General features: G+C 43.6%; 1 protein-coding gene across 2 annotated transcripts in view; it reads left to right on the top strand.

Moving 5' to 3' along the window:
• The window catches only part of dct (dopachrome tautomerase), a 33745-nt gene extending 7983 nt beyond the window's left edge, over positions 1 to 25762 (top strand). The window contains exons 4-8 of one of the 2 annotated variants that reach the window (XM_069890342.1): positions 1564 to 1730; positions 8106 to 8285; positions 15210 to 15348; positions 16829 to 17030; positions 25373 to 25762. In XM_069890342.1, the coding sequence (XP_069746443.1) occupies positions 1564 to 1730; positions 8106 to 8285; positions 15210 to 15348; positions 16829 to 17030; positions 25373 to 25536 (852 nt within the window). In that variant the 3' untranslated portion in view covers positions 25537 to 25762. Of the gene's footprint in view, positions 1 to 1563; positions 1731 to 8105; positions 8286 to 15209; positions 15349 to 16828; positions 17031 to 25167; positions 25349 to 25372 lie in introns of those variants that run through there. The other variant, XM_069890343.1, reaches the window with a different exon arrangement.
• Positions 25763 to 26290: the final 528 nt, after the last annotated feature.

The raw sequence follows: 26290 nt of genomic DNA, 5'->3' as shown, positions 1-26290 counted from the left end.
CAGTTCGGCATTCAATACAATCATACCTCAGTAAATGGTAAACACCTCCCTCTGCAATTGGATTCTTGATTCTCTGTTGGGGAGACTTCAGGCAGTCCAGATCGGAAACAACACTTCCAAGGACATCACACTGAGCTTGGGGGGGGCCATCCCAAGGCTGTGTGCTGTGTCCATGGCTGTTCACTCTGCTGACCCATGACTGTGCAGCTAAACCCAGCTCGAATCACCTCATCAAGCTTGCTGACGACACGACCACGGTGGGTCTGATCAGTAAGAATGATGAGTCAGTGTACAGAGATGAGGTGCAGTCATTAACAGAATGGTGCAGAGCCAATAACCTGTATCTGAACATTTTAAAAAAAAAAACAAAAGAGATGCTTATCAACTTCAGGAGGGCCTGAGGAGATCATGCTCCTCTGACCAATGACGGCTCCACCATTGAGGTAGTTAAGAATATCAAATTCCTTGGAGTGAACCTGGTGGAGAATCTCACCTGATCCCTTTACACCAGCTCCATAGCCAAGAAAACCCAGCAGCGTCTCTACTTCCTGTGAAGGATGAGGAAAGTTCATCTCCAACCCTCCATCCTCACTACATTCTACAGAGGATGTATCAAGGGCATCCTGTGCAACTGCATCACCACCTGGTTTGGAAGCTCAGACTGCAAAACCCTGCAGAGGATAGTGAAGTTAGTGGGAAAGGTCAGTGGGGGCTCCTTTCTAACTATGAAGGACATCTACAAGATTCAATGCAGGTGAAAGGCAGTGAACGTTGTGAAGGGCTCCACACTCCCCTCATGTAAACTGTTCTCCCTTCTGCCATCTGGTAGGAGGTACCGTAGCGCTCAGGCCCTTACGTCCAGATTGGACAACAACTTTTTCCCTCAAGCCATCAGACTTCTGAACTCCCAGAACAGATATGGATAGTGTACCATGAACCTTTACTGTATATGTCTTAATATTTTAATACTTTAATGTGTTTAATTTCTATTTTAACTTATATTTATGTACATTTCTTCCTGGTCCCAGAGAAATGCTATCTTGTCTTTACCGTGCGACCATGGTATGAACGATAAATAAAGGTGACGACTTGATTTTTTAAAAAATCAGATCACTCTTTCAATTAGGTAAAGAGAATGGATTTTTCTGTATTGGCTTATATGGGAAATTCTCATTTCCTTTCTGCTAATAATGATGAGTATATCCACATTTTTCCTGATTTTTTTTTAAATGGAGGCTGATTGAATCTATGCCAGTTCTCAGAACAATCCCATACCCCACTCACTTTTCTGCAACCTCATGACCATCTGCTCTATCCTGATTTCCCCTACTACCCAATCACACTGGGGGTAGTAACCAATGCACTCTCCAGCTAGCCCATCTTTGGGAAGTGAAAGTAAATCATAACCCCAATAGAGACCCCACATGGTCACTTGGAGTCATAAATGAACCCAGGTTACTGGAGCTGTGAAGCAACTGTTTCAGTGAGTAACCCATGAATATCTCAGACTCATGGTCCTGATGGCATTCTCCATGTCTTTCTTTCTCTCTTTCTCTCCCACAGGAACTTATAGGAAATGAATCATTTGCACTTCCGTACTGGAATTTTGCCACAGGAAGCAACGACTGTGATGTGTGCACAGATTCTTTGTTGGGATCCCAACGCCTTGACAATCCAGCTTTAATTAATCAGAGCTCCAGGTTCTCGCGATGGGAGATCATATGTAACAGGTTAGTCACCGAATACATTTCATGAGAGGCACACAGAAGATTGCAGATGCTGGAATCTGGAGCAATAAGCAGCCTACTGGAGGAACTCAACGGGGTTGAAAGGCATTAGTGGGAGGAAAAGAATGGTCTATGTTTTGGGTCAGAACCCTTCTTAAAGGCACCTGATCTCTTCATCATGATGAAGCTTCTGGCCTGAAATGTTGACCACGTGCTACTGATACTGCTCGACTCGGTAAGTTCCTCCAGCGGGTTGTTTGTTGCTCCATTTTGGACTCGAGCACCATTCACCATTGGCTGAAGAGTGGAAGATGCTGAGATCAGAAAAGGTGTTGTCTAAAGGCAGGGCTTGGGTGGCTCGGTAAGTGGAGCAGTTAGCGCAATGCTATTAAGGCACTAGCGACCTGGGTTTGAAACTGCTGATGTCTGTAAGGAGTTTGTACGTTCTTCCCGCGACTGCATGGATTTTCTCTGTATGTTCCACTTTTCTACCACATTCAATGGATGTACAGGGTTAGGATCATTGGTCACATGGGTATAATTGTGGGGTGTGGGCTGGCAATGTCATTGTGCGATATCCTTAAATAATAATTCAAATTCTAATTAGAATTAAATTTGTATCACACAATACAACATATAGAATTTTAGCGAAAAATATAATTAACAGAAACTGTGGAGTTGCAGCACTGGTTGTGAAACCCTTAGTGCTCCCCTGGTTTCTTTCCTATGTCTGGCGCACTAGTGCCACATGTACAGTGGCATCTACTGCATGTGGTCAACAGACCCATTTCAGAAGAGGCCGTAACGTGGTACAGCACTGAAGCTGATTTTTGGAGCAGCCCATTTCGACCAGCCTGCCGCAGGGAAGAGTGTTTCCTTGCTCCTGCCCAGACCACTGACTCCCAGGTTGGACTGAGTGCATGAAGTACCTTCGAGGGCCTTGTAAACAAAGGATTGGGTGTTTTGGATTGTATACATCATCAGACACAACATGATAACTGTTTCTATTTCCATAGCTGCTTCTGGCCTGCTGAGGGTTTCCAGCATTTTCTGATTCTCTATCTGAGGATATAGTCATGGACTTGTGAAGCACGGAAACATGCCTTTCAATCCAGCATCTCCATGCTGACCATCAAATACCTGTCTGCACTCCTCACATTTACCAGCACAGTTCATGGTCTTCTATGTGTTGCCCATTTAAGTGCTCATCTAGATACTCCTTAAAAGTGCTGAGAGTACCTGCTTTCATGATCCCCATAGGCAACACATTCCAGACTATAACCATACAGTGTGTAATTCATTTCCCGCTCAGGGCAGCATGGTTGGTGCAGTGGTTAGTACAACACTGTTACAGTGCCTGTGATCAGGACCGGGGTTCAAATCCTGCGCTGTCTGTAAGGAATTTGGATGTACTCCCCGTGTCTACATGGGTATTCCCTGGGAGCTCTGGTTTCCTCCCTCCCTTTGAAATGTGCCAGGGGTTGTAGTGTCATTGGGAAGCTTGGGCTCATGGGCTGAAATAGCCTGTTCTGTATGTTGAAATTTTTTTTAAAATAAATCTTAATTAAACCTCATCCCTTACTCTAAACCAGCCATTCTCAACCTTTTTTTGGTTATGGCCTCCTTGGGACTCTGCTCCAAGTTTAAGGGCCCTGATCCCTGCAAAGCAGTTAAATTTTAGTTTCTTCTGTACCTCTTACCAACTGACTACATTAAAAAAAAATAATTCTGCTATATGAGTGAAAAGAAAACAAGGTTTTTACTTAAATGCGCTGTGGCCCCCAGGGGAGCTGTAGTGCCCCCATTGAGAATGGCTGCTCTGAACTGATGCACTCTGATTTTAGACACCTCTACTATGTAGAAAGGGCATTGTTATGAGCCCAGAGGACCTCAAAACCCAGCAGAAATAGATATTCACCAAGACAAATGGTTACAAAAGCAAAAGATGCTTTTAATTATCTTTAAACATGAAAGTTTTAACTTATCAGTATTAACTTAACTAACTTAACTTAACTCCCTTCTAATTCTAAGCACACGTGTATGTAAGTTCAGAAAAGTTTTTTGGTTCACAGTCCAATTTCACTTTTCATTCCTCCAAGTTCACTGGTTGCAGCCAATTCTTAAACTGTGCACAGAATTTAACATTGATGAAGTTCACCAGGCTTTGGTGCTTGAAAGGTTAATGGATACCACTCAGGAAGGTTCTTGTCAGTTTTCAGAGAGAGATTTGTTGTTCCTGTACACAAACTATCCCTTTAAATCAGCCACATCAGTGTCTTGCCAAAGAAACACCCATCAGGGTGTTCCAGATGATAACCTCTTTCTTTCAGGTCACCACAGAGTTCCTTTTTGTTTCCCTTATTCCAAGTGAAACATTAGGCAGCCAGTCCTCTCCTCTTGCATGAGCCACAAGTGCTGAACTAAGCACTTACAACCTGTCTTCAAAATGGGGGCTTTCCACAAGATTGCCAGTTTATCCTGTTCCAGTACCAGTTACTGCTGCTGAACTGAATTCTCCCTCCCTCCCTCTCCCTCCCTCTTAGAGAAAAGCCTGTTTGATTCTCTCTGCTTGCAAAACCACATAGCCCCCTTAGAACAGCAACCAGCACTCAGACAGCCTGCAGCTCCGGACCTAATCCTTTGTGTTCTTTCATCTGTTACTTTTCAAAACAATAGTCCATTCATGAAGTCCCTTGGGCACTCTTCAAAGTTTTTTCAAAGGCTCTCAGAGCCAGGCCTGACTGGCTTGAGCAGAGCTCCAGTATTTTAAATGAGATCTGTTTTGAAGTGTTTGTATGTGACCTACACTAAAAAAAAATCTGCCACACTTTATCTCCCAAAATCATATCTATATACAATATAATCACAACATAATTTGTCACAATACTATCATCTCTGTTCTCTTTTCCAGTTTTCTCTCCATGCCCCTCTTTAGCCCAGAAGATCACATCCAATTGCCTTTTGAATATAATGAATGTAAAGAACCAGCCTCCATGACCCTCTGTAGCAGGGAGTTCCACAAGATCACAACTCTCTGAGTGTAGACATTTCTCCTCATCTCAGTACTGAATGGCATCCCCCTTAGACTGTAACCCCTTGTTATGGACTTCCCCAGCATTCTTCCTTCATCTATACTGTCTAGTCCTGTCTGACTTTTACATGTCTCAGTCAGATCCCCTCTCATTCTATGAAATTCCAGTGAGTTTATCCAGTCTTCATCCATCAGTCCTACCATCCCAGGGATCAGTCTGGTGAACCTTTGCAGAACTTCCTCAACAGCAAGAATGGTCTTCCTCAGATTAGGATACCAAAACCACACACAACACTAAAGGTGTGGACTCACAAAGGCCCTATACAACTGCTCTAAAACCTCCTTGCCTCTACATTCAAAATCTCTCACTATGAAGGCCAACGTGCTTTTTGCTTTCTTCACCATCTGCTATAGCTGCATTCCACCCTTCAATGACTGATCCACCATGACACCCAAGTCTCGTTGTACCTCTCCTTTACCTCCGGTAATTTGTTCCCATTCAGATGCCTACCTGTTATTGCCAACAAAGTGGATCATCTCACATTTATCTATGTCAGCCATTCCCAATAGGAGCCATATGACGCACACCCTATTAACCCCCAGGGGCCACAGCACATTTAAGGAGGGGCCCCAGACTGAAATCATATGATTTTTTTTATATTACTGTGTCAGTATGGAAAAAACCAACTAAACATGACTGGTTCACAGAGTCCTAAGGGGCCCATAGCCCAAAACAAGGTTGAGAATGGCTGATCCACTGTAGCAGGGAGTAGTGCATCTGCCAAACATTTGTCCACTCTGCTCATCTAAACACATCACTGTGCACCCTATTGGAACCTTCCTCACAGCTCATTGCTACCCAGCTTAGTGTGATGTGCAAACTTAGAGATATTGCATTCAATCCCTATGTCTGTATCATCAGTCTACATTGTAAATAGCTGGGGTCCACTGAACCTTGTGGTACCCCACTGATCACTGCCTTCCAATCTGGAAAGGACCCATTTATTACCACTCTCTCTTCTTCCTGCCTGCCAACTGGCTTTCTATCCACATCAGTGCATCACCTTCTACACGACTGCACACCAATCTCTTCTGTGGATCCATATCAAAAGCCTTTGAAAGTCCATTAACTGGTTCACCATTTGTTTACTACTGGTTACTATCTCAAAAAATTTATCAAGCATGATTTCCCTTTCATAAAGCTATGCTGACCAGGACTAATCCTGACACTAATCTCCAAATGCATAGCAATGACATCTTTAATAAGTGACTCCAGCATTTCAGTCTAATTAGTCTCTAATTCCCTGGTTTCCCTCTCCCTCCTTTGTTAAAAAGCATTGACACGTGAGCAGCCCTCCAATCCAAGGTGTAGAGCGCGGTGAAGAATAATCACTAATTCGTTCACTATTTCTAGGGCCACCTCCTTAAGAACTCTGGGATGCAAATGATCAGGCCCTGGGATTTATTAACTTTCGGTAGAAAGCTGGGTGAGGAAAGAAAAATGGGCCGGGGGTGGGGTGGGGGGGAGGTTTCAGAGACTTATCCCTGTGAAAATCAGATGGGGGTGGGGAAGGGAATTAGTGGCTGGTGGTGGGATTGCACTGAAGATGTTGAATATTTGTTTTGTTACCGTGAGGCCCAGAGTGAATAAAAGGAAGGCAGGGTCTTCTGAAACAGCTGCTCTGAGGCAGCTTGTTTTGGGAAGGGCAATGTTGAGGGTGGAAGTGTAGCGGTTGTGGTAAAAGTACGGGGTTTGGAGAGCCATGACTCCTTGTGAAGAGGGAAAGCAACAACTAGGGAAGGCCAGGGATGACTTTTCATTTTCCTTGAGTTGATAGAAAGGGCAATAATGGCAAACAGGAGTTGTATGCTTCTCCTGTAAGATGTGGGAGAAGCTGTCTCTGATCTCTCTGATGGAGATGTGCCCAACAGGCCACGTGGATCAGTAACTGGTTTCAGAAGGCAGCGTGCTGTAAGCAGGTGATCACACCATGGTTCAGTTTAAAAGGAGGGGCAGGCAAGTCATGCATCATTCTCCTGTAGTTCTTCTCTCAGACAAGGATACCACTTCGGATGCTGTTGGCTCTGTCGAAGATAGCAGCAGTAGTTGATCATCACTCTGGCTTCAAGGACCAGTTTCCAAGGGTCTATTTTTTCTCTGCACTCAGAAGTCCACAAAAAGTCTGTGCTGAAGAAAGCACGTCTGCTGCAGAGTAAATCTGAAAATGTGGTCCTTTTACTGTAAGGCAGGGAAAAAAAAGTAGTTCCATAATATTGGAATACCTATTCCTTGATCTGCACCCTTTCCAGCCCACGACCCAACAAGAAGTGAATTTTACTCTTGCAGTTCTAATTCCCATTGACCACATTCTTGAATTGGGGCAGCATTGGAATCACTAGGAGGTGTGGTGGGGGAGGGGTGCAGACCGCACCAGGTGACCCCATCAGAGGGAGTGACTCCAAAATGACACTCCATAAAATTTTTCTTCAGTCCTTCAGCAGAAATGTATTATTTTTATAAAAAAATATCCCTGTAGCTTGTTAAAACAAAACCATTTTTTGTAACCCCAGCCTACATGTATCAATATACCTAAACTCTATGCTCATTTACTTTTTGAGCCTTCTAATGTACTCCGGTCAGAGCTGTCATTATTACCCAGTTACAGTGATGCTACGAATCACGTGGTTTCGCCTGCACCACGCTACAGACGCACGCTGTTGTTTTCGTGGCTGCTGTGCCTGTGATATTGTAATTTAAAGATGTAATTTTAATTTTGCTAGTTGTTTATCTCATTTTGATTGTGATTACGTTCAGTGATCTACCAGAATTACGATATATGAGCAACATTAATACAAAAAACATTAGTAAGGATTCTATATGGTGTGGTATGGGGAGGAGGTCCACGGGGGAGATGGGGGTGACACCATGAGTTACCACACTGGGTGACACCAGCCCTAGTAACACCACTGCGCTGCAGTTCATATAGTGAAGATTCTCTCCCAGTGATACAGTGGAATATCTTGCTTGGCCATTTCAAGTGGAGGTTCTAAATAATTTAGGTCACTGAGAACGGCATATAAATTAGATTGGAGTAACAGTAGTGAACTTTTCCCCCTAAATTGTGTTACTGATTCAAACAAGTTATCGTAACAATTCAGTATTGTTCTGGTCATTTTGGTTTACATTTATTTCTGTTAAAATTGAACCAGGTGCTGCAATGGGTTTAAACTTGTCGCCATTTCACTATTGCAGGCCTCTGCTCTAGCAAATTACCTGTGAGTTACAGTCTGGCCATATTTACCATTATGTCCTAATATTAAGTTGTGATTTTCATGCATATTTATAGTTTGAATGATTATAATCGATTTGTCACCCTTTGCAATGGAACCAATGAGGGTCCAATCAAGAGAGGGTTCATGGAAAACCACAACGTACAGCTGCCAACCATGGATGATGTCTATCGTTGTTTGTCTATTGAAGAGTTTGATACTCCACCTTATTACCAGAATTCCAACTTCAGCTTCAGGTAACAGTTCAAACTTAAGCCTGAAATGAAAAATTAGTGTCACAATTATGTAACAAAAGAGCTTCATCCAAGTAGACGTGCATCAGGAAAGCTGAAATAACACAAATGCTTATAATGTCTGGCAAGTGTAGTCATGATCTCTGCAGGTTAAATAGGTTAATGAAATGTTGGTTATGCAAGTGCCAATTAAGGTGCAAAAATGGGGTCCAAATATCATGCCTATGTTAGTCAGGAAGGATGAAGGACAAGAGTCAATGCAATATTGAAATAGTTTGTGCATGTCCACTTAACAGCCTCTAACAGCCTGAAGGCAGAGCAGTGTTGTCATAAAGCAAATCAGTGTCCCTCATGGGTCGAACCCATCAATGTTCTATTACACTTCAACACACCAGCCAATATTGTGCCTTAATTGTGCACATAACATAAAAAGATCTGCTGTTCAATAGAATTATGAAGTACTCAATGCTTCATTGCTGTTTTTCCGAATGGCACTTGGCTTGTTTAATTGTAAGAAAATATTTTATTATAGTGAAACTGAAATGCAGTGTGGTTAAACAAACTTAGAGGACCTGGATACAATTTAGAAAACATTTTGGCTTTTAGAAATTTTCTCTTTGTAGTCCTATTTTTTCTAATTCTTTCTTTAAACCTTCCACGATTGACGTAGCTTTTAAAGAATGAAATAGATTAGGCATTAGATTTTTAAAGATCTATTTATTGAAGGAAGTCTTGCTTCTTTTGAACAACTGTCAGCTAAATATAGATCCCAAATACTCATTTTTTTTGTTATTTACAGATTAGAGATTTTTTGCGATCTCAATTATATACATTCCCTCTGAGGACTGATTTTTTTAAAAATTAATAGATGTAAATTTAAATTTACAACCTTTTTATAATGGTTCAATATCTAACCTTTATGGCATGTTCTTGGGAATAAGAGAGGCTCCTTTAGATAAAATTATAAAAGCTTGGGAACTGGACCTACAGCTTTTAATCTCTGAAGAAACAGTGTAATTTTCAAATTGGTTAATACCTCATCTTTATGTGCCCACCACCCCCTCCTACAATTTAAAGAAGTCCATAGAGCTCACATGTCCAAAGTCAAATTATCTAATTTTTAAGCAGATGTATCTCCTTGTTGTGATAGATGCAATAATGGAGATGCTTCATTAATTCATGTGTTTTGGACATGCCAGAGCCTTGAGAAATATTGGAATGAAACATTTCAAAGTTTTTCTGTACTTTTTTAAAGTTAATTTTAAACTTAATCCTCTAACGGCCTTGTTTGGTATGGTTGGGGAAAGTGGCATGACTCTAACGGAATCTGATTTGCTTTTACTTCTCTCATGGCTGGTGGGCAGTGTTACTCAGATGGAAGTTGCGCTCCACCAACTCTTGCTCAATGGCTATGTGATGTCATGTTTAAATTAAGAGAAGATTAGATGCTCAATCTCTGATTTGAATTTAAATGTTCAAACACTGTGGGGACCTTTTATGAATTATTTTCAGAATCTCTGACTTGATATGAATGCAAAAGTGTTGACTAATGAGGTAATTTATTACTTTGATTAGGAATTTTTCTTTCCTCTCCTTGCCAAACAGCATCATTTTTGGTAGTGGGTTTGGGTCTTTTTTTATATATAATAAAATGTTACTGTAATTTGATTTGTTTAATTGAGAATGTGGGTACCTTGGATGAACTGATATGTTCTAAGTGCAATGCATTATTTTTTGACTTTTAATATACTTACATATTCTGCATTTTTCAATGTGGAATTTCAATTTCTATAAAAATCTTGAAAAAGAAATTGAAATGCAGTAAAAAGTACTTTGAAGATAAGAACAGAAGAGGTAAGAGCAGAGTCTGCCACCTGGCCCATCGACCCTGCTCCGCTATTCATTAAGATCATGGCTGATCTGGCCGTGGATTCAAACAGTCCTTTCAAGTGAAGAAGCATTTCATGTGGTCCTGCAAGAGTCATCTACTGTATCTGGTGCTCCCATCTGCATTGCAGAGACTGGGCACAGACTGGGAGATCGCTTTGTTGAGCACCTTGGCTCTGTCTGCCACAATAGCGTGGACCTCCCAATGGCCAGGCTGAGACCACTCGCAAATTGGAAGAAGGGAGGAAACACGATAGACTGCAGATGCTGTGATTGTAGTAATAGCACTGAAATACTGGAGGAACTCAGGATCTATAGGAGACAAAGATATACCTGTATTGCCAACGTTTCAGGCCTGAGCCCTTCTTCAAAGAAACATCAAAAAGCAGAAACAAGATATATCGGAAAGTCTCAGAATTCAAACAATGGGGGAAAAATCCAGACCAACTAAAGTGTTAATTTGTTGTGATAAGGGGAATAGGTAGAATTTATCCTGTCTTTGTGAAAGGAGACAGGGAATGGAGAGACGATGAGGTAAACAAGGGGTGGTGGGGGGTGGGTGGGTTTAATGAAAGCCAGAGGAGTAGATATTAATGCCATCTGGTTGCAGTACATGAGATCATGGACAGACGTGTCAGCAAGGGAATGGGATGGGGAATTGAAAAGGGTGGCCACTGGGAGATCCACACTATTGTTGCTGTCCTGGGTAAACTTGTACCTCTCACTTAGTTCGTTTTAGATTGGTTACAGTGTTTGAGCTACCGAAAGAAAACAGAGACACACGCCGAGAGCACTTCAGTTTATACAAATCTTTATTACTAAATCTTAAGCTGATTTCAAACTACAATATGCAAGCACTTCCCAATTATATTTATCAACGCCTGGACTGGTTCCAACTGCCGAAGCGAGGCAACGACCGCAGCTTCTCCACCTCCCCCGACCGGGACGTTGGTTGGAATGTTGAAGTTCTTCTTCTTGCTGAGAGATGTTGCCACCCCTCAGGGAGTCTGAAACTTCAGCAGCGGGACCACGGCTTATATTATCCATTCTAGCTTATCACTTTGGATACAATGATTTACTTAGCTTCAAGGTCTCGCCTGACAGTCTGCGACCAACAATCCCATCAATCTCAAACAGCAACCGGCTAACAAGCAGGAAGATTAAACGTTCTTGGTACCAGATGTCTTTTTGTCAGATAACTGCATCTCTGGGCTCCATGGTGGAATTTAGCTTCTGTCTTCTGATTCTTACATTATTATCAAAGTAGGTTACTGACACTCAGCCTTGCAGAAGCAAAAGCAGGGTCTAAATCCTCCATTACAGTGGCGGACAGAGCCGAGGTGCTTAACAATCGATCTCCCAGCCTGCATCCAGTCTCTTTAATGTAGAGGAGACCACAGGCACTGGATGCAGTAGATGACCCCTGCAGATTCACAAGTGAAATGTTGCTTCACTTGGTCTGTTTGGGTCCCCAAATGGTGCTGAGGGAAGAGGTGTGGGAGCAAGTGAAGCATCTCCTGCACTCACAGGGGTAGGTCCCAAGGGGAGGGAGGAGTGGACAAGGGAGTCACAGATGGAGCAGTCCCTGTGGAAGGTAGAGAGGGGAATATGTGTCTTGTGGTGGGATCATGTAGTACGTGGCAGAAATGGAGGAGGAGGATGTGTTGGATGTGGAGTCTGCTGGGGTGGTAGGTGGGGACAAGAGGAATCCTGCCCTTGTTGTGCATAGGGGTGGAGGGGACCTGGGCAAATGTGTGGGTAATGGAGGATATGTGGCTGAGGGCCGAGTTGATGATAGTAGAGGGAAAGCCATGTTGTTTGAAGAAGGAGGTCATCTCTGATGATCTGGCATGGATGTCCTTGTCCTGGATGCAGATGAGATTGAGACAGAGGAAATGAGAGAATGGAATGGAATCCTTACAGGGGACAGGGTAGGAAGAGGTGTAGTCAGGTTCGGCGCCATAAACATGTATTAGAGGGGGGGAAAAAGCAATGTTGAGAAGGATTCATTCAGCAGTGGGGGGGTGCTAGCAGGGACCCGTCAACGGGGATAGGGGTACTAGAAAGGACTTACCTATTGGTAACACCATCTGCCCCTCTGATGTGGGGGACAAGAACGCTTTTTTATTGTGTCAAGCATCATTAGTCGCTTCTGACACTTGACGCGCACTAGTTTTGAGGCCAGTGGCAGGTGGAGAGTTGTTAATGTGCGTCAACCTAGATACTACTGACAGGGGAGGGAGTGGGGAGCGGGTCTGATGACCAGGGATAGCCGCGACCTTATGGGGGGGCACAGCACCTCGTTTTGGGGGAAATGCCCATGGATGCCCATCCTTAGTGCCAACCCTGGGTGTAGTTGAGGTAGCTGTGGGAGTTGGTTGGTTTGTAGAAGATGTCCAGCAAGAGTTTGTCTCTTGAGATGAAGACAGAGAGAGATCGAGGTAAGGGAGAGAGTTGCTAGAGATGGACCAATATTTGGAGTAGAAAATGGCAACAAAGTGGATGAAGTCAAGAAGCTCATCATGGATGCATGAGACAACATCAAAGTAGTCACTGATGTAGCGGAGGAAGAGTTGAGAGCCTGTGGAGGAACAACTCTGATTACATCTGGTTATCCTCCAACCAGATAGCATTAACTTTTTACTTCTCCAGTTTACATTAGCCCCCACCCCCATCTTCCTCGATATCTCCTTTCCTCTAACTCTGTCTCTCTCTTCCTGTTTCCCTCTGTCGCCTTTCCTAGAGCCAATTCCCCCATCCCAATCATATCTTATCATATTCAAATAATGCCTTTTTGTCTTTTGGTCTGCACTCCTCCCCCTCCCATTCTTTGGTTTTCCCCAGACTTTTTAAATACTGTGTCTCTTTTTTTATTCATACCATGAGGAAGGGCTCAGGCCCGAAATCAATGCTGAGACCTGCTGAGTTCCTCCAGCTTTTCTGTGTTTTTTTTTTAACTACAATCACAGCATCTGCAGACATTTATGTTTCAGCTGATTCAACTCCACTTATCCCCACTTCCCTGCAAAGGTCTATTGAGGTAATGGAGTGACATGACGAGTCGAGCTGCTTGGCCCCCAGCGTCAGTGGCCCGGGCTTGTCCTGACTGCTCTGGTGTTTCCATCTTTTCCCTCTGATTGCATGGGCTTCCCCAGAAGTCCTCGCTTTCTTCCCATCTCCCAAGGGTTAATGTGTAGGAGAGCCATAGAATTGAGGGATGTGATGCTAAGAAAGTGGGGAAGGTCAAATGGAATTGGCGCAGAATTGGTGTAGGCAGGTAAATGGGTGCTTGTAGGCAGGGACTGCTGAGGAGTTGGGAATATACTTAACAAAGCTACAGCTATGCATTAATCAAAGAGGCAAAGAATAACGGGACACTAAAACAGCATACCAAAATGGCATAAAAAGCAAGAATGATATTGTGAACAGTGGAAGGTAACAGAACAAGTAATAAGAGCTATGGATAAGGAGACAGAAAGAAAATCAAAATTGCCCCGAGAGGTCATGAGTGCAGTTAAGCATAATAGGGATGGTTAAGAAGTGTGGTACAGACAAAATAAGGGGATTGATTATGTATTGTGAGAGTATAAATAAATGTTGCAGGGAGAGGGAGATAAAGATCTAGAAATTGAGTTACTTCATTTTAATGGCTTAAATGCTAATACTGGCTTTGAAAGTCACATCACAATGTAAAGTACACAGAGCTATATTGTGTTTTTCCCTGAAACCGGGACACCAACTTTAGTTTGGTACTAGCAGTACAGTTTTAAAAGGGGCAGTACCCTCTGCAAGTCTAACCCTAAGCAATGCGATGGTCAAGTATTATGTACAGTGGCTCCTGGTGCAGTCATTAACTTTATCGTTGAATATGCCATCAATCACACAGCAGTGGCTGTCACTGACCACGCCTCTGAACTTGTTTTCTCTGGCAAAATCAAATACATGATCCGCCACTCTTGACCATGTGTTGCGTTCCAACCAAAAGATTCCATTCATTTCTCTTGGAGACACGAGAGGCTGCAGATGCTGGCAATCTGGAACTGACTTGATGAAGGGTCATGAATGACCTGAAATGGCAACAATTTGTTTTCTCCCACTGATCAATTACTGAATGATCTAGGTAAACTGAACATAGGGAGGATGTATCCCATGGTGGGTGAGTCTGGGACCAGAGGGCACAGACTCAGAATACAAAACCTCCCTTTAGAACTGAGCTGAGAAGGGATTTCCTTACCATCCTGTGGAATTCATTGCTGCAGACGGCTGTGCAAACTAAGACATTGGGGGGGATTTAAGACTGAGGTAGATAAGTTTCTAATTAGCAAGGGAATCAAAGGTTACAGCGAGAAAGCAGGAGAATGGGATGGAAAAGGAGAGTAAATCAGCATGGATCGAAAGGAGGGGAGACATGCGATGGGCTGAATGGCCAGCATGCGCTTCTGTCTTGTGCTCAACCCCCTGACTTCCTCCAGCAGGTTCTGCTTTTGTTTTGTTCCTTTTGATTTACTTCATAAAGTTTCAGAGAGAATTAAGTAAGATTAATAAAAGGAAGAAAATGTAAAAATGGTCTGAAAATTGGTCACAGCTTGTTGCAGTAGGATGCTACCAGTCTACCAATATAAACTTGCAGCTGCTGTGAATAGAAAAGATGGTCATGAAAATGTCGGGTAAACACAAAAGACAGCAGATGCTGGAAAACTGGAGCAACACAAAAATGCAGGGGGAACTCGGAGTCGGGCAGACTCCACGAAAGGCCAGCGATTCAGGCCGAAACCCTCCAATAGGAAATTCCTGACCCATCACGTTCCACCAGCGCTTTGTGTGTCATGAGAATATCATCATTTGAAGCTAATGACAGCAGCTTAATGTCGCCAAATAACTTTGCCAGAAGTGTATGCCATGTGAAAAGTGGTCATAAACATGTTGTCATTCTCTTACAACATGCACAGACTTCCTGTTCAGATTTGCAACACACAATTTTTTAATCTTGTGCCAAAGTTGTGTTGAGATGGGACACATTTTGTTCCCTTTTACTTTCAGAAACTCGCTCGAGGGATTTGCTGCGCCAGATGGCGAAACCAAAGCAAATGGATTTCAGAGTCTTCACAACCTGGTCCATTCTTTTTTAAATGGAACAAGCGGACTTGCCCACTCTGCTACCAATGATCCACTTTTCGTGGTGTGTCTCTTGTCTTACCTTGAATGATCAAACTGGAATATGTTTACACAATCAACCAACTGGAATTCCAAATGCCATTTCTCGTTTTTCTGTTTCACTACTGGCAAATAAGTGGTTTGCTAAATTTAGTATTTGTTGCTGGGATTAACAGGAGCTCTCTTGTATCTGTATTTTCCCTTCATTCTCTGCTGTGGTGTAATCACTGTACTGTAAACTTGCAACTGCAAGAACTCCAACTGACAGTAGAACATTTAATTTAATTTAGACATACAGCACAGTGACAGGCCCTTTCGCCCCACGAGCCCATGCTGCCCAATTTACTCCCAGTTGACCCGTTCATGTTGTGGGGTGAGAGGAACCGGAGCCCTCTGAGGAAACTCGCGCAGCCATGGGGAGAATGTACAAACTCCTTACTGGTTTCAAACCCAGGCCACTGGCTCCGGAACAGGATGGCACGAACTGCTGTTAAATCTGAAACCAGATCAGAAAATGCTGGAAACACTTGGAAGTACAGGCCTCATGATGTGGGGCTCTGGCTCGAGACATCTTTCTCTCTCGTGACCTGCTGCTTTCTTGCAGCAGAGTGTGTTTGGCTTCCGGGGTTCTTGCATTGGGTGACTCCTGATCTCATGGTTGAGAAAGTAAAGAGAGTTGGGAGCCCCTGTGTCAGAAACAAAAGAAGTTTGTGCGGCTGCAAAGAGGTGGGGAGGGTGTCTCCGATGGGGTGAAACCAGAGTGAGCTTAGAGAAGACTGTAAGCAAGGGTATGCAGGCAGCGAGTGAATGGGAGCAGTTTGGGAGTGCAAGCAGAGACAGAGGACAGAGATCAAGAATGTGGGAGTGATGATGTGCCCAATTGGAGGGCAAAGCCATCAGGTCAGGCTGAAAAAGCCCTCCACTCCTAAAGACAGAAAAATAGAGGAAAAAGGCAAGCTGGGCTGATCTTAACGATGGTCTCATGGATGCACAAATCAGGTTGCTCGAAGTTGCAAGACATGATTGTGTCTAGAAGGCTGTAGGGTGCCCTAATGGAAAATGAGCTGGTATTCCTAGTCCACCTGTAAGATGAGCTCATTTTTTTTATCTCTCTGGCAGTGGAGGGCTTGTCCAGGCTGACCTGAAGGTTTTGCCCTCCTGCTCTGCACATCTCCACTCCCACATTCTTTGTCTCTCTTCTCTTGAATGTGTTCTCAACCCTGGAACACTCTCATCCTCTTATTGGAGGGGGGGAGAGTTCACCAGCTCGGGTGCCCTGCATCAAGGCAACCCCTTCATTGGAGTCTGGGCTGGTGAACATGACTGTGTTGGGCAAAGATCTCCAAGAACATTCCCATCAAAATTCTGCTGGCAATTTAAACCTCTATAGGACCAGCTGGACAGGCAGTAGGACACAGCAGAGGAGTGCTAGGAGATGCATCGGTGAAAACAGCCTTGCAATCAGGAAGTACATTTATTGATATCAATGTTTTCCATTGTAATAGGTGCTGCATGCCTTTACGGATGCGGTCTTTGATGAGTGGATGAGACTCAACAATCCCTCAGTCAGCATCTGGCCTGAGGAGATGGCTCCCATTGGGCACAACAGGCAATTTAACATGGTGCCATTCTACCCTCCTGTGACCAACGAGGAGCTGTTTGCATCTTCCAGTGAGCTTGGGTATTCATATGACATTCAATTATCTGGTAGGTTTAAAACATATTTTGTTCCAAGATTTCATTCTTCTTTCACCATTTGAGGAAAAAATATCTTAGGTTAAGTCATGTTTTTAGTGTTTGGGTACATTGTGGAGTTGTACAGCACAGACATGGGGCCTTTGGCTCACTAATCCACCATCTATACTCGCTCCATTGGCTTGCATTGGGTCCTTGTCCTTCTCTGTCTTGCCTATTTAATTCCTGTTAAACAAGAAAGCCTGCTGATGCTGGAGCTGAGTACAATACACAAACGTACTGGAGACATTCAGCAGGCCACGCAGCATCCACAAGGAAGTAAAGGGTGACCGACAGTTTGAGCCAGAGCCCTTCGTCAAGGTATGAGAAAATAACAGGGTATTTCTTTCTAAAAAGGAGGGAGAAGGAGGAAGAGGCTTAGGGAGGAGCACAGGCTAACAGGTAAGTGGTCAGGGGCTCATATGGGTGGGAGGGTAGAAGACAAAAGAGCTGCGATTGGGAGAGGATAGCTCTCTGGAGAAGGAAGGGGTGGGTGGGGATTTGGAGGACACGAGGGTGTGTGAGAGGGAGAGAAAGTAAGAGATGAGACTCATTAGGGGCTGGGAGGGGGGTGGTTTTGGTTAACGGAAATTGGAGAAGTTGATGTTAATGGTGCCTGGTTGGAAAGTACCGAGCAATTCTGTGTTGCTCCCCCAATTTGTGGGTAGCCTCTGTATGGCAACGTATGAGGACATGGGCAGACATGTTAGTGTGGAATTGGAGAGGTTGGCCACTGGGAAGTCCTTGCTGTTGCAGAGAACAGAACAAAGTTGTTCCATGAAATAATCTCCCAGTCTGCGTCCATCCCCTCCGATGGAGAGCATCGGATGACGACCTGCTGATTTCAGTGTTGCTTCACTGGCAAGGACTGTTTGGGCCTGAGCAGGTCGTGCAGCATTCAGAGGAAATAAAAAGGCAATCAAGGAAGAGCTCTGGCTCGAATCCTTAATGGCCTTTTACTTTCCGTGAGCGCTGCGTGACCTGCAGAGTTTTTCCAGCATATTCATGTATCGCACTCAACCCCGGCATCTGCAGATTTTCTTGTGTAACATCTAAGCTGAAGAGAAGGGGTTTTAAAGGGAATGTGAGGGGATACAGCTGGATGACATTGTGGTGGAGTCAGATACAATTACTACATTTAGACTGGGAATTAAATTAGCAATACACAAACATGCCGGAGAAGTTCAGCAGGCCACACAGCATCCATAGGAAGCAAAAGGTAACCAACATTTTGGGCCTGGCCCTTCATCCGGTATAACACCCTTCCTGTGAATCGCCCCCATGTACCTACCCCTGGGACCACAAGAAGTGCTGCACTTGCGCTACACCTCCTCCATCAGCACATTCCAGGCCTCAGACAGTCCTTGCAAATGAAGCAAGGCTTCATTTGTGAATCTCCAGGGGCCATCTACTGAATCTGGTGCACCTGTTGTGGCCTTCTCTGAGTCAGAGTGAACGGACACAGACTAGGAGGTTGTTTTGTTAAGCACTTTCGTGCTCTCTGCTGCAACAGCAAGGATCGCCCAGTGGCCGACCACTTCTACACCATTTCCTCACTGACTTGCCTATCCATGACCTCACGCACCACCAAACAGAGGCAACCCACAAGTTAAAAGAACTACACAGAATCCAAGACTACAGAAGAAAGGAAGAGATCTTCCTCCAGGGTGCAGGGTTAATTGTTTTGGGTGCCGGATCTTGCCAAAAACAGTGACAAGGAGGTGCCGGGACCGCCCCATGAGGTGCCAAAGCTGCCACCTTAGGTCCTGGAGTGGAGCTCCGGTGAGCTCCAGCAGTACTGCATCCCCGATCTTCCTTTTCTTACCTTTCCACCATTCAGTTTCCTCACCAAAGCCTTAGCAATTTCACCTCAAGCTCAGCATTCCAACCTCAACCAAATTGGTCCTTCCAATCACTATCCAGATGGATGTATCCAAATTTGTACCAGTATCAGGCGTGTATTGTATGACATGGAAATAGGCTCAGGAAATGTGTAGTCTCTTTCTTGGGGCATAACTTCGGGAACCCTTATGCAAATATCCCAATGCTTCACAAAGTTACCTGATGACTGAGTGCAGACTACTTAGGTACCTCCTGAGGTTTTTAGACAAAATAGTGTTTGTGACTGAATGTAACTGGTAAGTAAAATGTTGGATGGATTTCACAACAATTGTACCACTGGCACCTCATAAGAAGGGAAAACGTTTGACAGTGCAGCACAGGCAATCCAAATACCTCCAGGTAGGAGTCACAGCAATGCATGCAAACAAAATACTGTGCACATTTGTGGACCACAAGATGCTACCTCAACCTTTTTGAGGACCAATGTCTACGTAGGCTCAGGTTTAAAAGACTGACATCATTAAAGATGGGACATGGGGATATGTGACCTCCAGCCTTCCACTCTAGTTGAAACTTCTCTCATGGTTGAGAACATGTGCAGGGTGACCTCAGCTGCCACACCATTCCAAACCAACCACTGATAATCTCTGCATTATATCAGTTTGTTGTTTATTTGAAATCAGAGCAAACGACCTTGTACACTTGAGCAAACAATGATCAATCAATATTTGGTGTTGGAACACTTCCTTCGAGGCTAAAGTGAATAAATAATGGATCCCAATCTGAAACGTTGACTGACCATTTCTACCCACGGGTGCTGCCTGCCTCGGCGATTTCCTTCGGCAGCTCATTGTTTTCTCAAGGTTCCAGCAATTGCAGTCTTTGTGTTTCACCATTGCACAGGTTTTTATTTGCCAATTTTGTAACTTCTTGCCTAACCAAGTTTAAAAACACGTTTTAATCATCTCTATTTTCAATTCTGTATTTGTGAATTTATCTCAATGTAGTTTTAATAATGTTTCCAGTGGGAATGAGTTTGGTGGCATACACCTCTTGAGCCCCTCCTAAGCCCCTCCCTTCCTGTCTCTCACACTGTGAACCTGTTACACTGATCCAAGTGGTGGCATGAGTGTAGTGGGTTCGCATAGGGCACTGAAAAAGAGACGGCTCCGGTGTTGTATTCCAGCATTTATTTGTTCCCTTTAGAAGACAAAATAACACAACCGTGGCCTTCTGGGATTTCTTTCTTTTTTTTCTCCCTTAGCAAGGTAACAAGCAGTGTGAGAGATAGGAAGGGAGGAGCTGAGGAGGTGCACAAGAGATGTGCATCGCCAAACTCATTCCCATCAGAAGTATTATTAAACTGACAGTAAGTACAAGTAACTCATTGAGATAAAATTTACAAATACAGAATTGAAAAGAGATATTATTAAAACACGTTTTTAACTCTGTTACATTTGGGAAGATCTGTTTTGACACAAGCACTATATGCATTGTTGTTTGGACTGCACTAACAATGGTGAAATCCAGTTTCTGGGCAATGGCCTTTAGCTGAGTATCTGCAGGCCTTCTCATGGTCTTGCAGCAATAAGACTTATACAACAGATTAAGTAATATTCATTGAAGGAAATCACTCCAGGATACTCATTAGTGAATGATCAGTCAACTGAAATTAATGGTAAAAACACAAAAATGTTGGAGGAACTCAGCATCTATAGGTGGTAAAGAAAGTCATTAATATTTTGTGCCTGAGCCGTTCTTCATGGTATGAGGGAACATCAGCCAGGCACCTGAGCCAAAAGGAAGAAAGGGCTGGGGGAGGAGCCCAAGCCAACAGACAAAAGGCGATCATTGGACGTAGATAGGAGGACAGATGGGGAAAGGTGAGAATTGATTGGGGATGGCATGGCTCTGTGAATGCAGAGCTGGAAGAAAGGAGACAATGGGGAGACATAGACCAAGCTAGAGGAAAGGAGAAATGGGGATAGGGGAGAGGAAGAGATGGGTGGGGTGGGGGGGAGGGGGTGGTGTAGGTCTAAACCTTAGAAGTCAATGTTAATACCATCCAGTTGGAGAGTGCCCACATGGAGTATTAGGCGTTGCTTCTCTAATTTACGGGTGGCAGTGCATGAGACTGTGGACAGATATGTCACCGTGGGAGCTAAGCATGGAATTGAAAGGGTTGGCCTCTGGGAGATCCTTGTCATTGATGTGGACAGAGCGAAGGTGCACAGTGAAGCGATCTCCCAGTCTGTGTCCAATCTCTTTGATGTAGAGAAGGCTACAAATGGAGCACCGGATGCAGTAGATGAGTCCAGCTGATTCACAAGTGTTGCTTCACTTGGAAGGACTTTTGGAGCTCTGAATGATGGTGAGGGAAGAGGTGTGGGTGCAAATGTGGCACTTTTTGCAGTCGCAGGGGAAGGTGCCAGGGGGGCAATTAGTGGGAAGGGATGAGTGACGAGCGAGTCACAGAGGAAGTGGGCCCTATGGAAGGCGGAGAGGGGAGGAGATGGGATGGGATCATGTTGTAGGTGACTGAAATTGAAGATGATAATATGTTGGAAAGCTGGTAGGGTGGTTGGTGAGGACATGGAATCTTGTTGTTATGTCAAGGGGCAAAGAGGGCCAGGGCACATGTATGGGAGAAGTGGGTAAGGCTGACTTGATGCTGGTAGAGGGGACACTATGTTTATTTTGAAGAAGGATGTCTCAGATGGTCTGAACTGGAAGACATGTCTTGGAAGCAGATACGACAGATACAGAGGAATTGAGAGAAAGAAATAGAATCCTTCCGGGGGACTGAATGTGAAGAAATGTAATCAAGGTAGTTATGGGAGTTGGTAGGTTTGTCGAAAATGTTTGTAGAAAGTTTGTTTCCTAAGAAGGAGACAGAGGGATCAAGAAAAAGAAGTGTTGCTCGAGATGGGCCACGTGAATTTGAGGTCGCGGTGAAAGTTAGCAACAAAGTGAATAAAGTTGATGAGCTCATCACAGGTGCATTAGTCAGCACCAATATAGTCAATGTTGGCAGAGGAAGCATTGAGGAGCCTTGCCTGTTTAGGCGGTGCATGGATTTCCAACAAAAAGGCAGGCATAGCTTGGAAAAAGTGGAATGAGTCAGAGTAGTTATTAAAGGCAAGAACAAGTTCTGCCAGGCGGTGGAGGGTGGTGGTGAGGTGGACTGGTTTTGCCTCTTGTTAAGAAAGAAATGAAGGGATTTGAGACCTTCTGTATGGGGATGGAGGAGAGAGATTGGACATTCATAGTGAAAATGAGGTGGTCAAGTTCAGGGAATTGGAAGTTATTGAAGATATAGAGGCCATGTGAGATAATGCTGGTGTAGGTAGGGGGGGACTGGACCAGGGTGGGGGGGGGGTGGGAAATGGAGTTGAGCTTAGATGATATTGGTTCAGTGGGGAAGAGGCATGTGGAAACAATAGATCTACCTGGATAATTGGGTTTGTGTATCTTGGGTAGGAGGTAGATCTGGGCCATGCATGGACAGGAATCTGTTGGACTTGCTGATTATATCTAGCATTGTGTAGGTACTTCCATCATTTCCTCTTTTAATGCTCAGATTTCCAGCATATTATTCTTATTTGTTTGGTTTTTGTTCACTAAACTTGAGCAGTTTCACAATTGCTTAATCTTACTGACTGTGGACCTTGGAAGCCAGCAGTTGGACAAATGAATCATCCAGCATGGTAGTCACCCATTCAATCCTTTGATCAGCAAGGACTCATTCTCAGGAATCTTACGCAAACCCCATGGTCTTCACCACACATTCCCATCAACCCAGCACAGACTCGACCCTTCTCCTGCATGTAGAGTGACCAGTAGACAATCTGCATATCTTTGTGATGTGGGGTCGAGGGGAGAGGGCAAACCCCAAACAATCACCAGGAGAGAGATTGTGCAAACTTCCATACACGTAGAATCAGTGGTCTGGATTCCAGTTGAGTTACTGGTGCCATGTGGCAGCTCCTTTGAATTTACACGCATGACACAAAATCAGGATAAAGGGGTATGATTTAGTGGCCATTTCAGAAATGTGGTTGCAGGGTGGAGAGGATTGAGAATTAAATGTCCAAGTACATCAAGCAATATTGAGGACAGGCAGGAGACGGTTAGGGAGGTGGGGTAGCTCTCACTTGAATTTAGAAGAAGGAGAGGGGATCATATAAAATTATGAAAGGCATAGATATGATAGAGGTGGGTAAGATGTTCCTTTTGCTGGGGGAGACCAGAATGAAGGGACAGAACCTCAAAATCCAGGGGAGTAGATTTAGGACAGAGATGAGGAGGAACTGCTTCTCCCAGAAGGTGGTAAATCAATGGAATTCACTGCCCATTGAAACAATGGTGGCTACTGCAGGTAATATATTTAAGACAAGGTTGGATAGATTTTTAAAAAGTTGGGGTATTAAGGAATATGGGGATAAGGCAGACAAGTGGAGATGAGCCTATCGTCAGATCAGCCATGATCTCAGTGAATGGCAGAGCAGGCTCGATGGGCCAGTTGGCCTACTCTTGCTCCTATTTCTTATGTTCTTAAAACTTTGGGGGGGCATGTAAAGTGGTGGTCGTGTTTCACTGTGAGTCTGAGAGTGCTATTGTTGGTTATAATATGAAGGTGGTGATTGGAACTAAGCGCACACAAAGGTCACCAGAGCCACTGATCTTGTGGGCATGAAGGGAAACACCCTGCCAGGTCATCTGTGGCCTTCACAGTGGAAGGCTATTTGATGTTCAGTGACTGAAGCCTAGAGATTAGGAAGAGACCTGGAGGACTGGAGGTTACTGCAGGAAGAGATCAACCTCTTGGGGGTGGGAGATCAGAAATTTGGGTTAGAAGTTTGGTTCATACTTGGTGTAAATATTGTTTCCATTATCCTGTTATCCTGTCAGAGATGTAAAGCAGTGTATGGCTGAGTACATTTTAACAAAAATAACTTCTGCTGGTAATACTATTACTGAACAATACACAACATAACTTTTTTTGTTTGTGTAATCTGACAATAAAGTGAGGCCACATTTGGAATATTGTGTGCAGTTTTGGTCACCTAGCTACAGGAAGGATATTATAAAGTTTTAAAGGGTACAGGAATGGTTTACAAGGCTGTTGCCAAGATCAGGAAAGTTGAGTTATCGTGAGAGACTGGAAACATTGGGCCAGTTTTTCTGAAAGCATTGAAGGTTGAGAAGGGATCGTATTGAGATTCATTATGAGGGCCAGTGATTGTTGAATAATAACAGTCTGTTTCCTAGAGTAGGAGAATTTAAGACAAGCGGGCATAACTATATGTTGAAGGAGTTGGGATTTGAAGGCATGTGAGGGGACAGATCTTCATTCAGAGGGTGGCAGGCACATGGAACGAGCTGCCAGACAAAGTGGTGGAGGGTTAGCTTCCTTTTAAAAAGAACCTATTTGGATGGGAACATCTGCAATCGGGATTATCGGCCTAATGCATGCAAGTGGGATAAAAGCAAACTGGCTCATTGTTCAGTGTGGACATGCTGGGGTGTGGGCCTGTTTCTGTGCTAGAGAACACTAACTTCATAGCAAAACAGCACTTTTTACAGAAATCCTTCAGTTTGAAGAATAAAATATAAGATTAGGGATGTGTTGTTGAGGCTTCGTAAGGCACTGGAGAGACCTCACTTGGAGTATTGTGAGCAGTTTTGGGCTCCACATTTAAGAAGCGATGTGCTGATGTTAGAGAGCACTCAGAGGAGGATCACAGGGATAATTCTGGGAATGATAATGTGAAGAACATTTGACTTGCACATTGGAATTTGGGAGAATGAGGAGGATCTCATTGAAACATTTCAAATGTTAAGAGGCATGGACAGAGTAGATGTAGAAAGGTTGTTTCCATGGTGGGAGAGTCTAGGACAAGAGGGCACAACTTCAGGATTGAAGGGCATCTTCCACACAGTGTCCTTTGCTCTATAAAGGACACTGCTTGACTTCCTGAGTTTTTCCAGCTTTTTGTTTTTACATCAATCCCGGTGTCTGCAGATTTCCATGTTTAGAAAAGAGATGTGGAGAAATTTCTTTAGCCAGAGGCTGGTTAATCTGTGGAATTTGTTACCACGGGCATTTGTGGGTATTAGGTATATTTATGGCAGAGATTCATGACTTCTTGATTATCCAGGGCATCAAAGGTAATGGGGGGGGGGAGGCCAGGCAGTGGGGCTGAGTGGGTAAATAGATCATCACATGATGGGCTAAATGGCCTACTTCTGCTTGAATGTGTTACAGTTTCCTTGAATGCGACCAGTGTCTACCGAGCAATCTGAAGCAAGCATTAGCCACTGACAAAGCTTTGTGTGGAAAATCATTTGGTACCTAAACATGAAGATGAACTTTTAGGTCTAACTCTCTGAGAAATGACAACATTTTAAGGTGAATATTTCAACAATTTAACCCTCTTAATAAAGATGACCTTGTTTCATGCATTCCACAGAACCTCAGATTCCCTTGGACACAATACTTGGTGTGACCTTCGGTGGAATCGTGGTCTTTTTGGCTCTACTGATTATGATAATCCTGTATAAAATAAGAAATCAAGGATATGAATACTTGCTAAGTTCAAAATTTTCCAACAAAATGTATACTGAAGAGATTTAGTTCAGGCTTGAACTACAGGTTATTTGCATTCTTCTGTAACCCCTTCAGTGATTTGAAAGTTTTGCATTCAACAAGATTAATATTTTTTAAATGTCAATTTATCTTCTGCGAGCAGTGTTGTTAATGAACTGCTCACAAGTTAGCTCTGTATTATTTGATTAATCTGGCATTAAAATTAGATTCAACTAACGACCATGTCAATATAATGAAAATAAAATCAGAAATGGTTGCATAAAATAATGTCATGTCTTTTACTGCAATGATATTTATATTCTTTGAGTATTTGGTTTATGTAATCTGCCATCAATTATCACACAAGATCACAAGATAAGGAAACAGAAGTAGACCATTTGGCCCATCGAGTATGCTCCATAAATCCACTTCAAGTACCAATTTCTGTCCTTTTCCCCATATTCCTTGATACCCTGACTAATTAGATACCTATCAATCTCCGCTTAAACTCCCCAATGATCCGGCCTCCACAGCTGTATATGGCAACAAGTTCCACAAATCCATGACCCTCTGGCTTAAGAATTTTCTCCTCATCTGTGTTTTAAATGGGTACCTTCTAATTCTAAGACTGTGCCCTTTTGCCCTGGATTCACCTGCCAAGGGAAACATCTTATTCATATTGACTCTGTCCAATCCTTTCAGCATTCGAAATGCTACATTGTATGGATATTATTTAAAAAAAGAACATCTAAACCCATGACCAAGAAAGAAGCTGTTTGACCAAAAAAAAGACCGAATTCTT

Source organism: Narcine bancroftii, chromosome 7 (assembly GCF_036971445.1).
Source record: "Narcine bancroftii isolate sNarBan1 chromosome 7, sNarBan1.hap1, whole genome shotgun sequence".
Lineage (NCBI taxonomy): Eukaryota > Metazoa > Chordata > Chondrichthyes > Torpediniformes > Narcinidae > Narcine > Narcine bancroftii.
The sequence above is the reverse complement of the archived record's forward strand: the minus strand, read 5'-3'. Positions and strand labels throughout refer to the sequence as shown.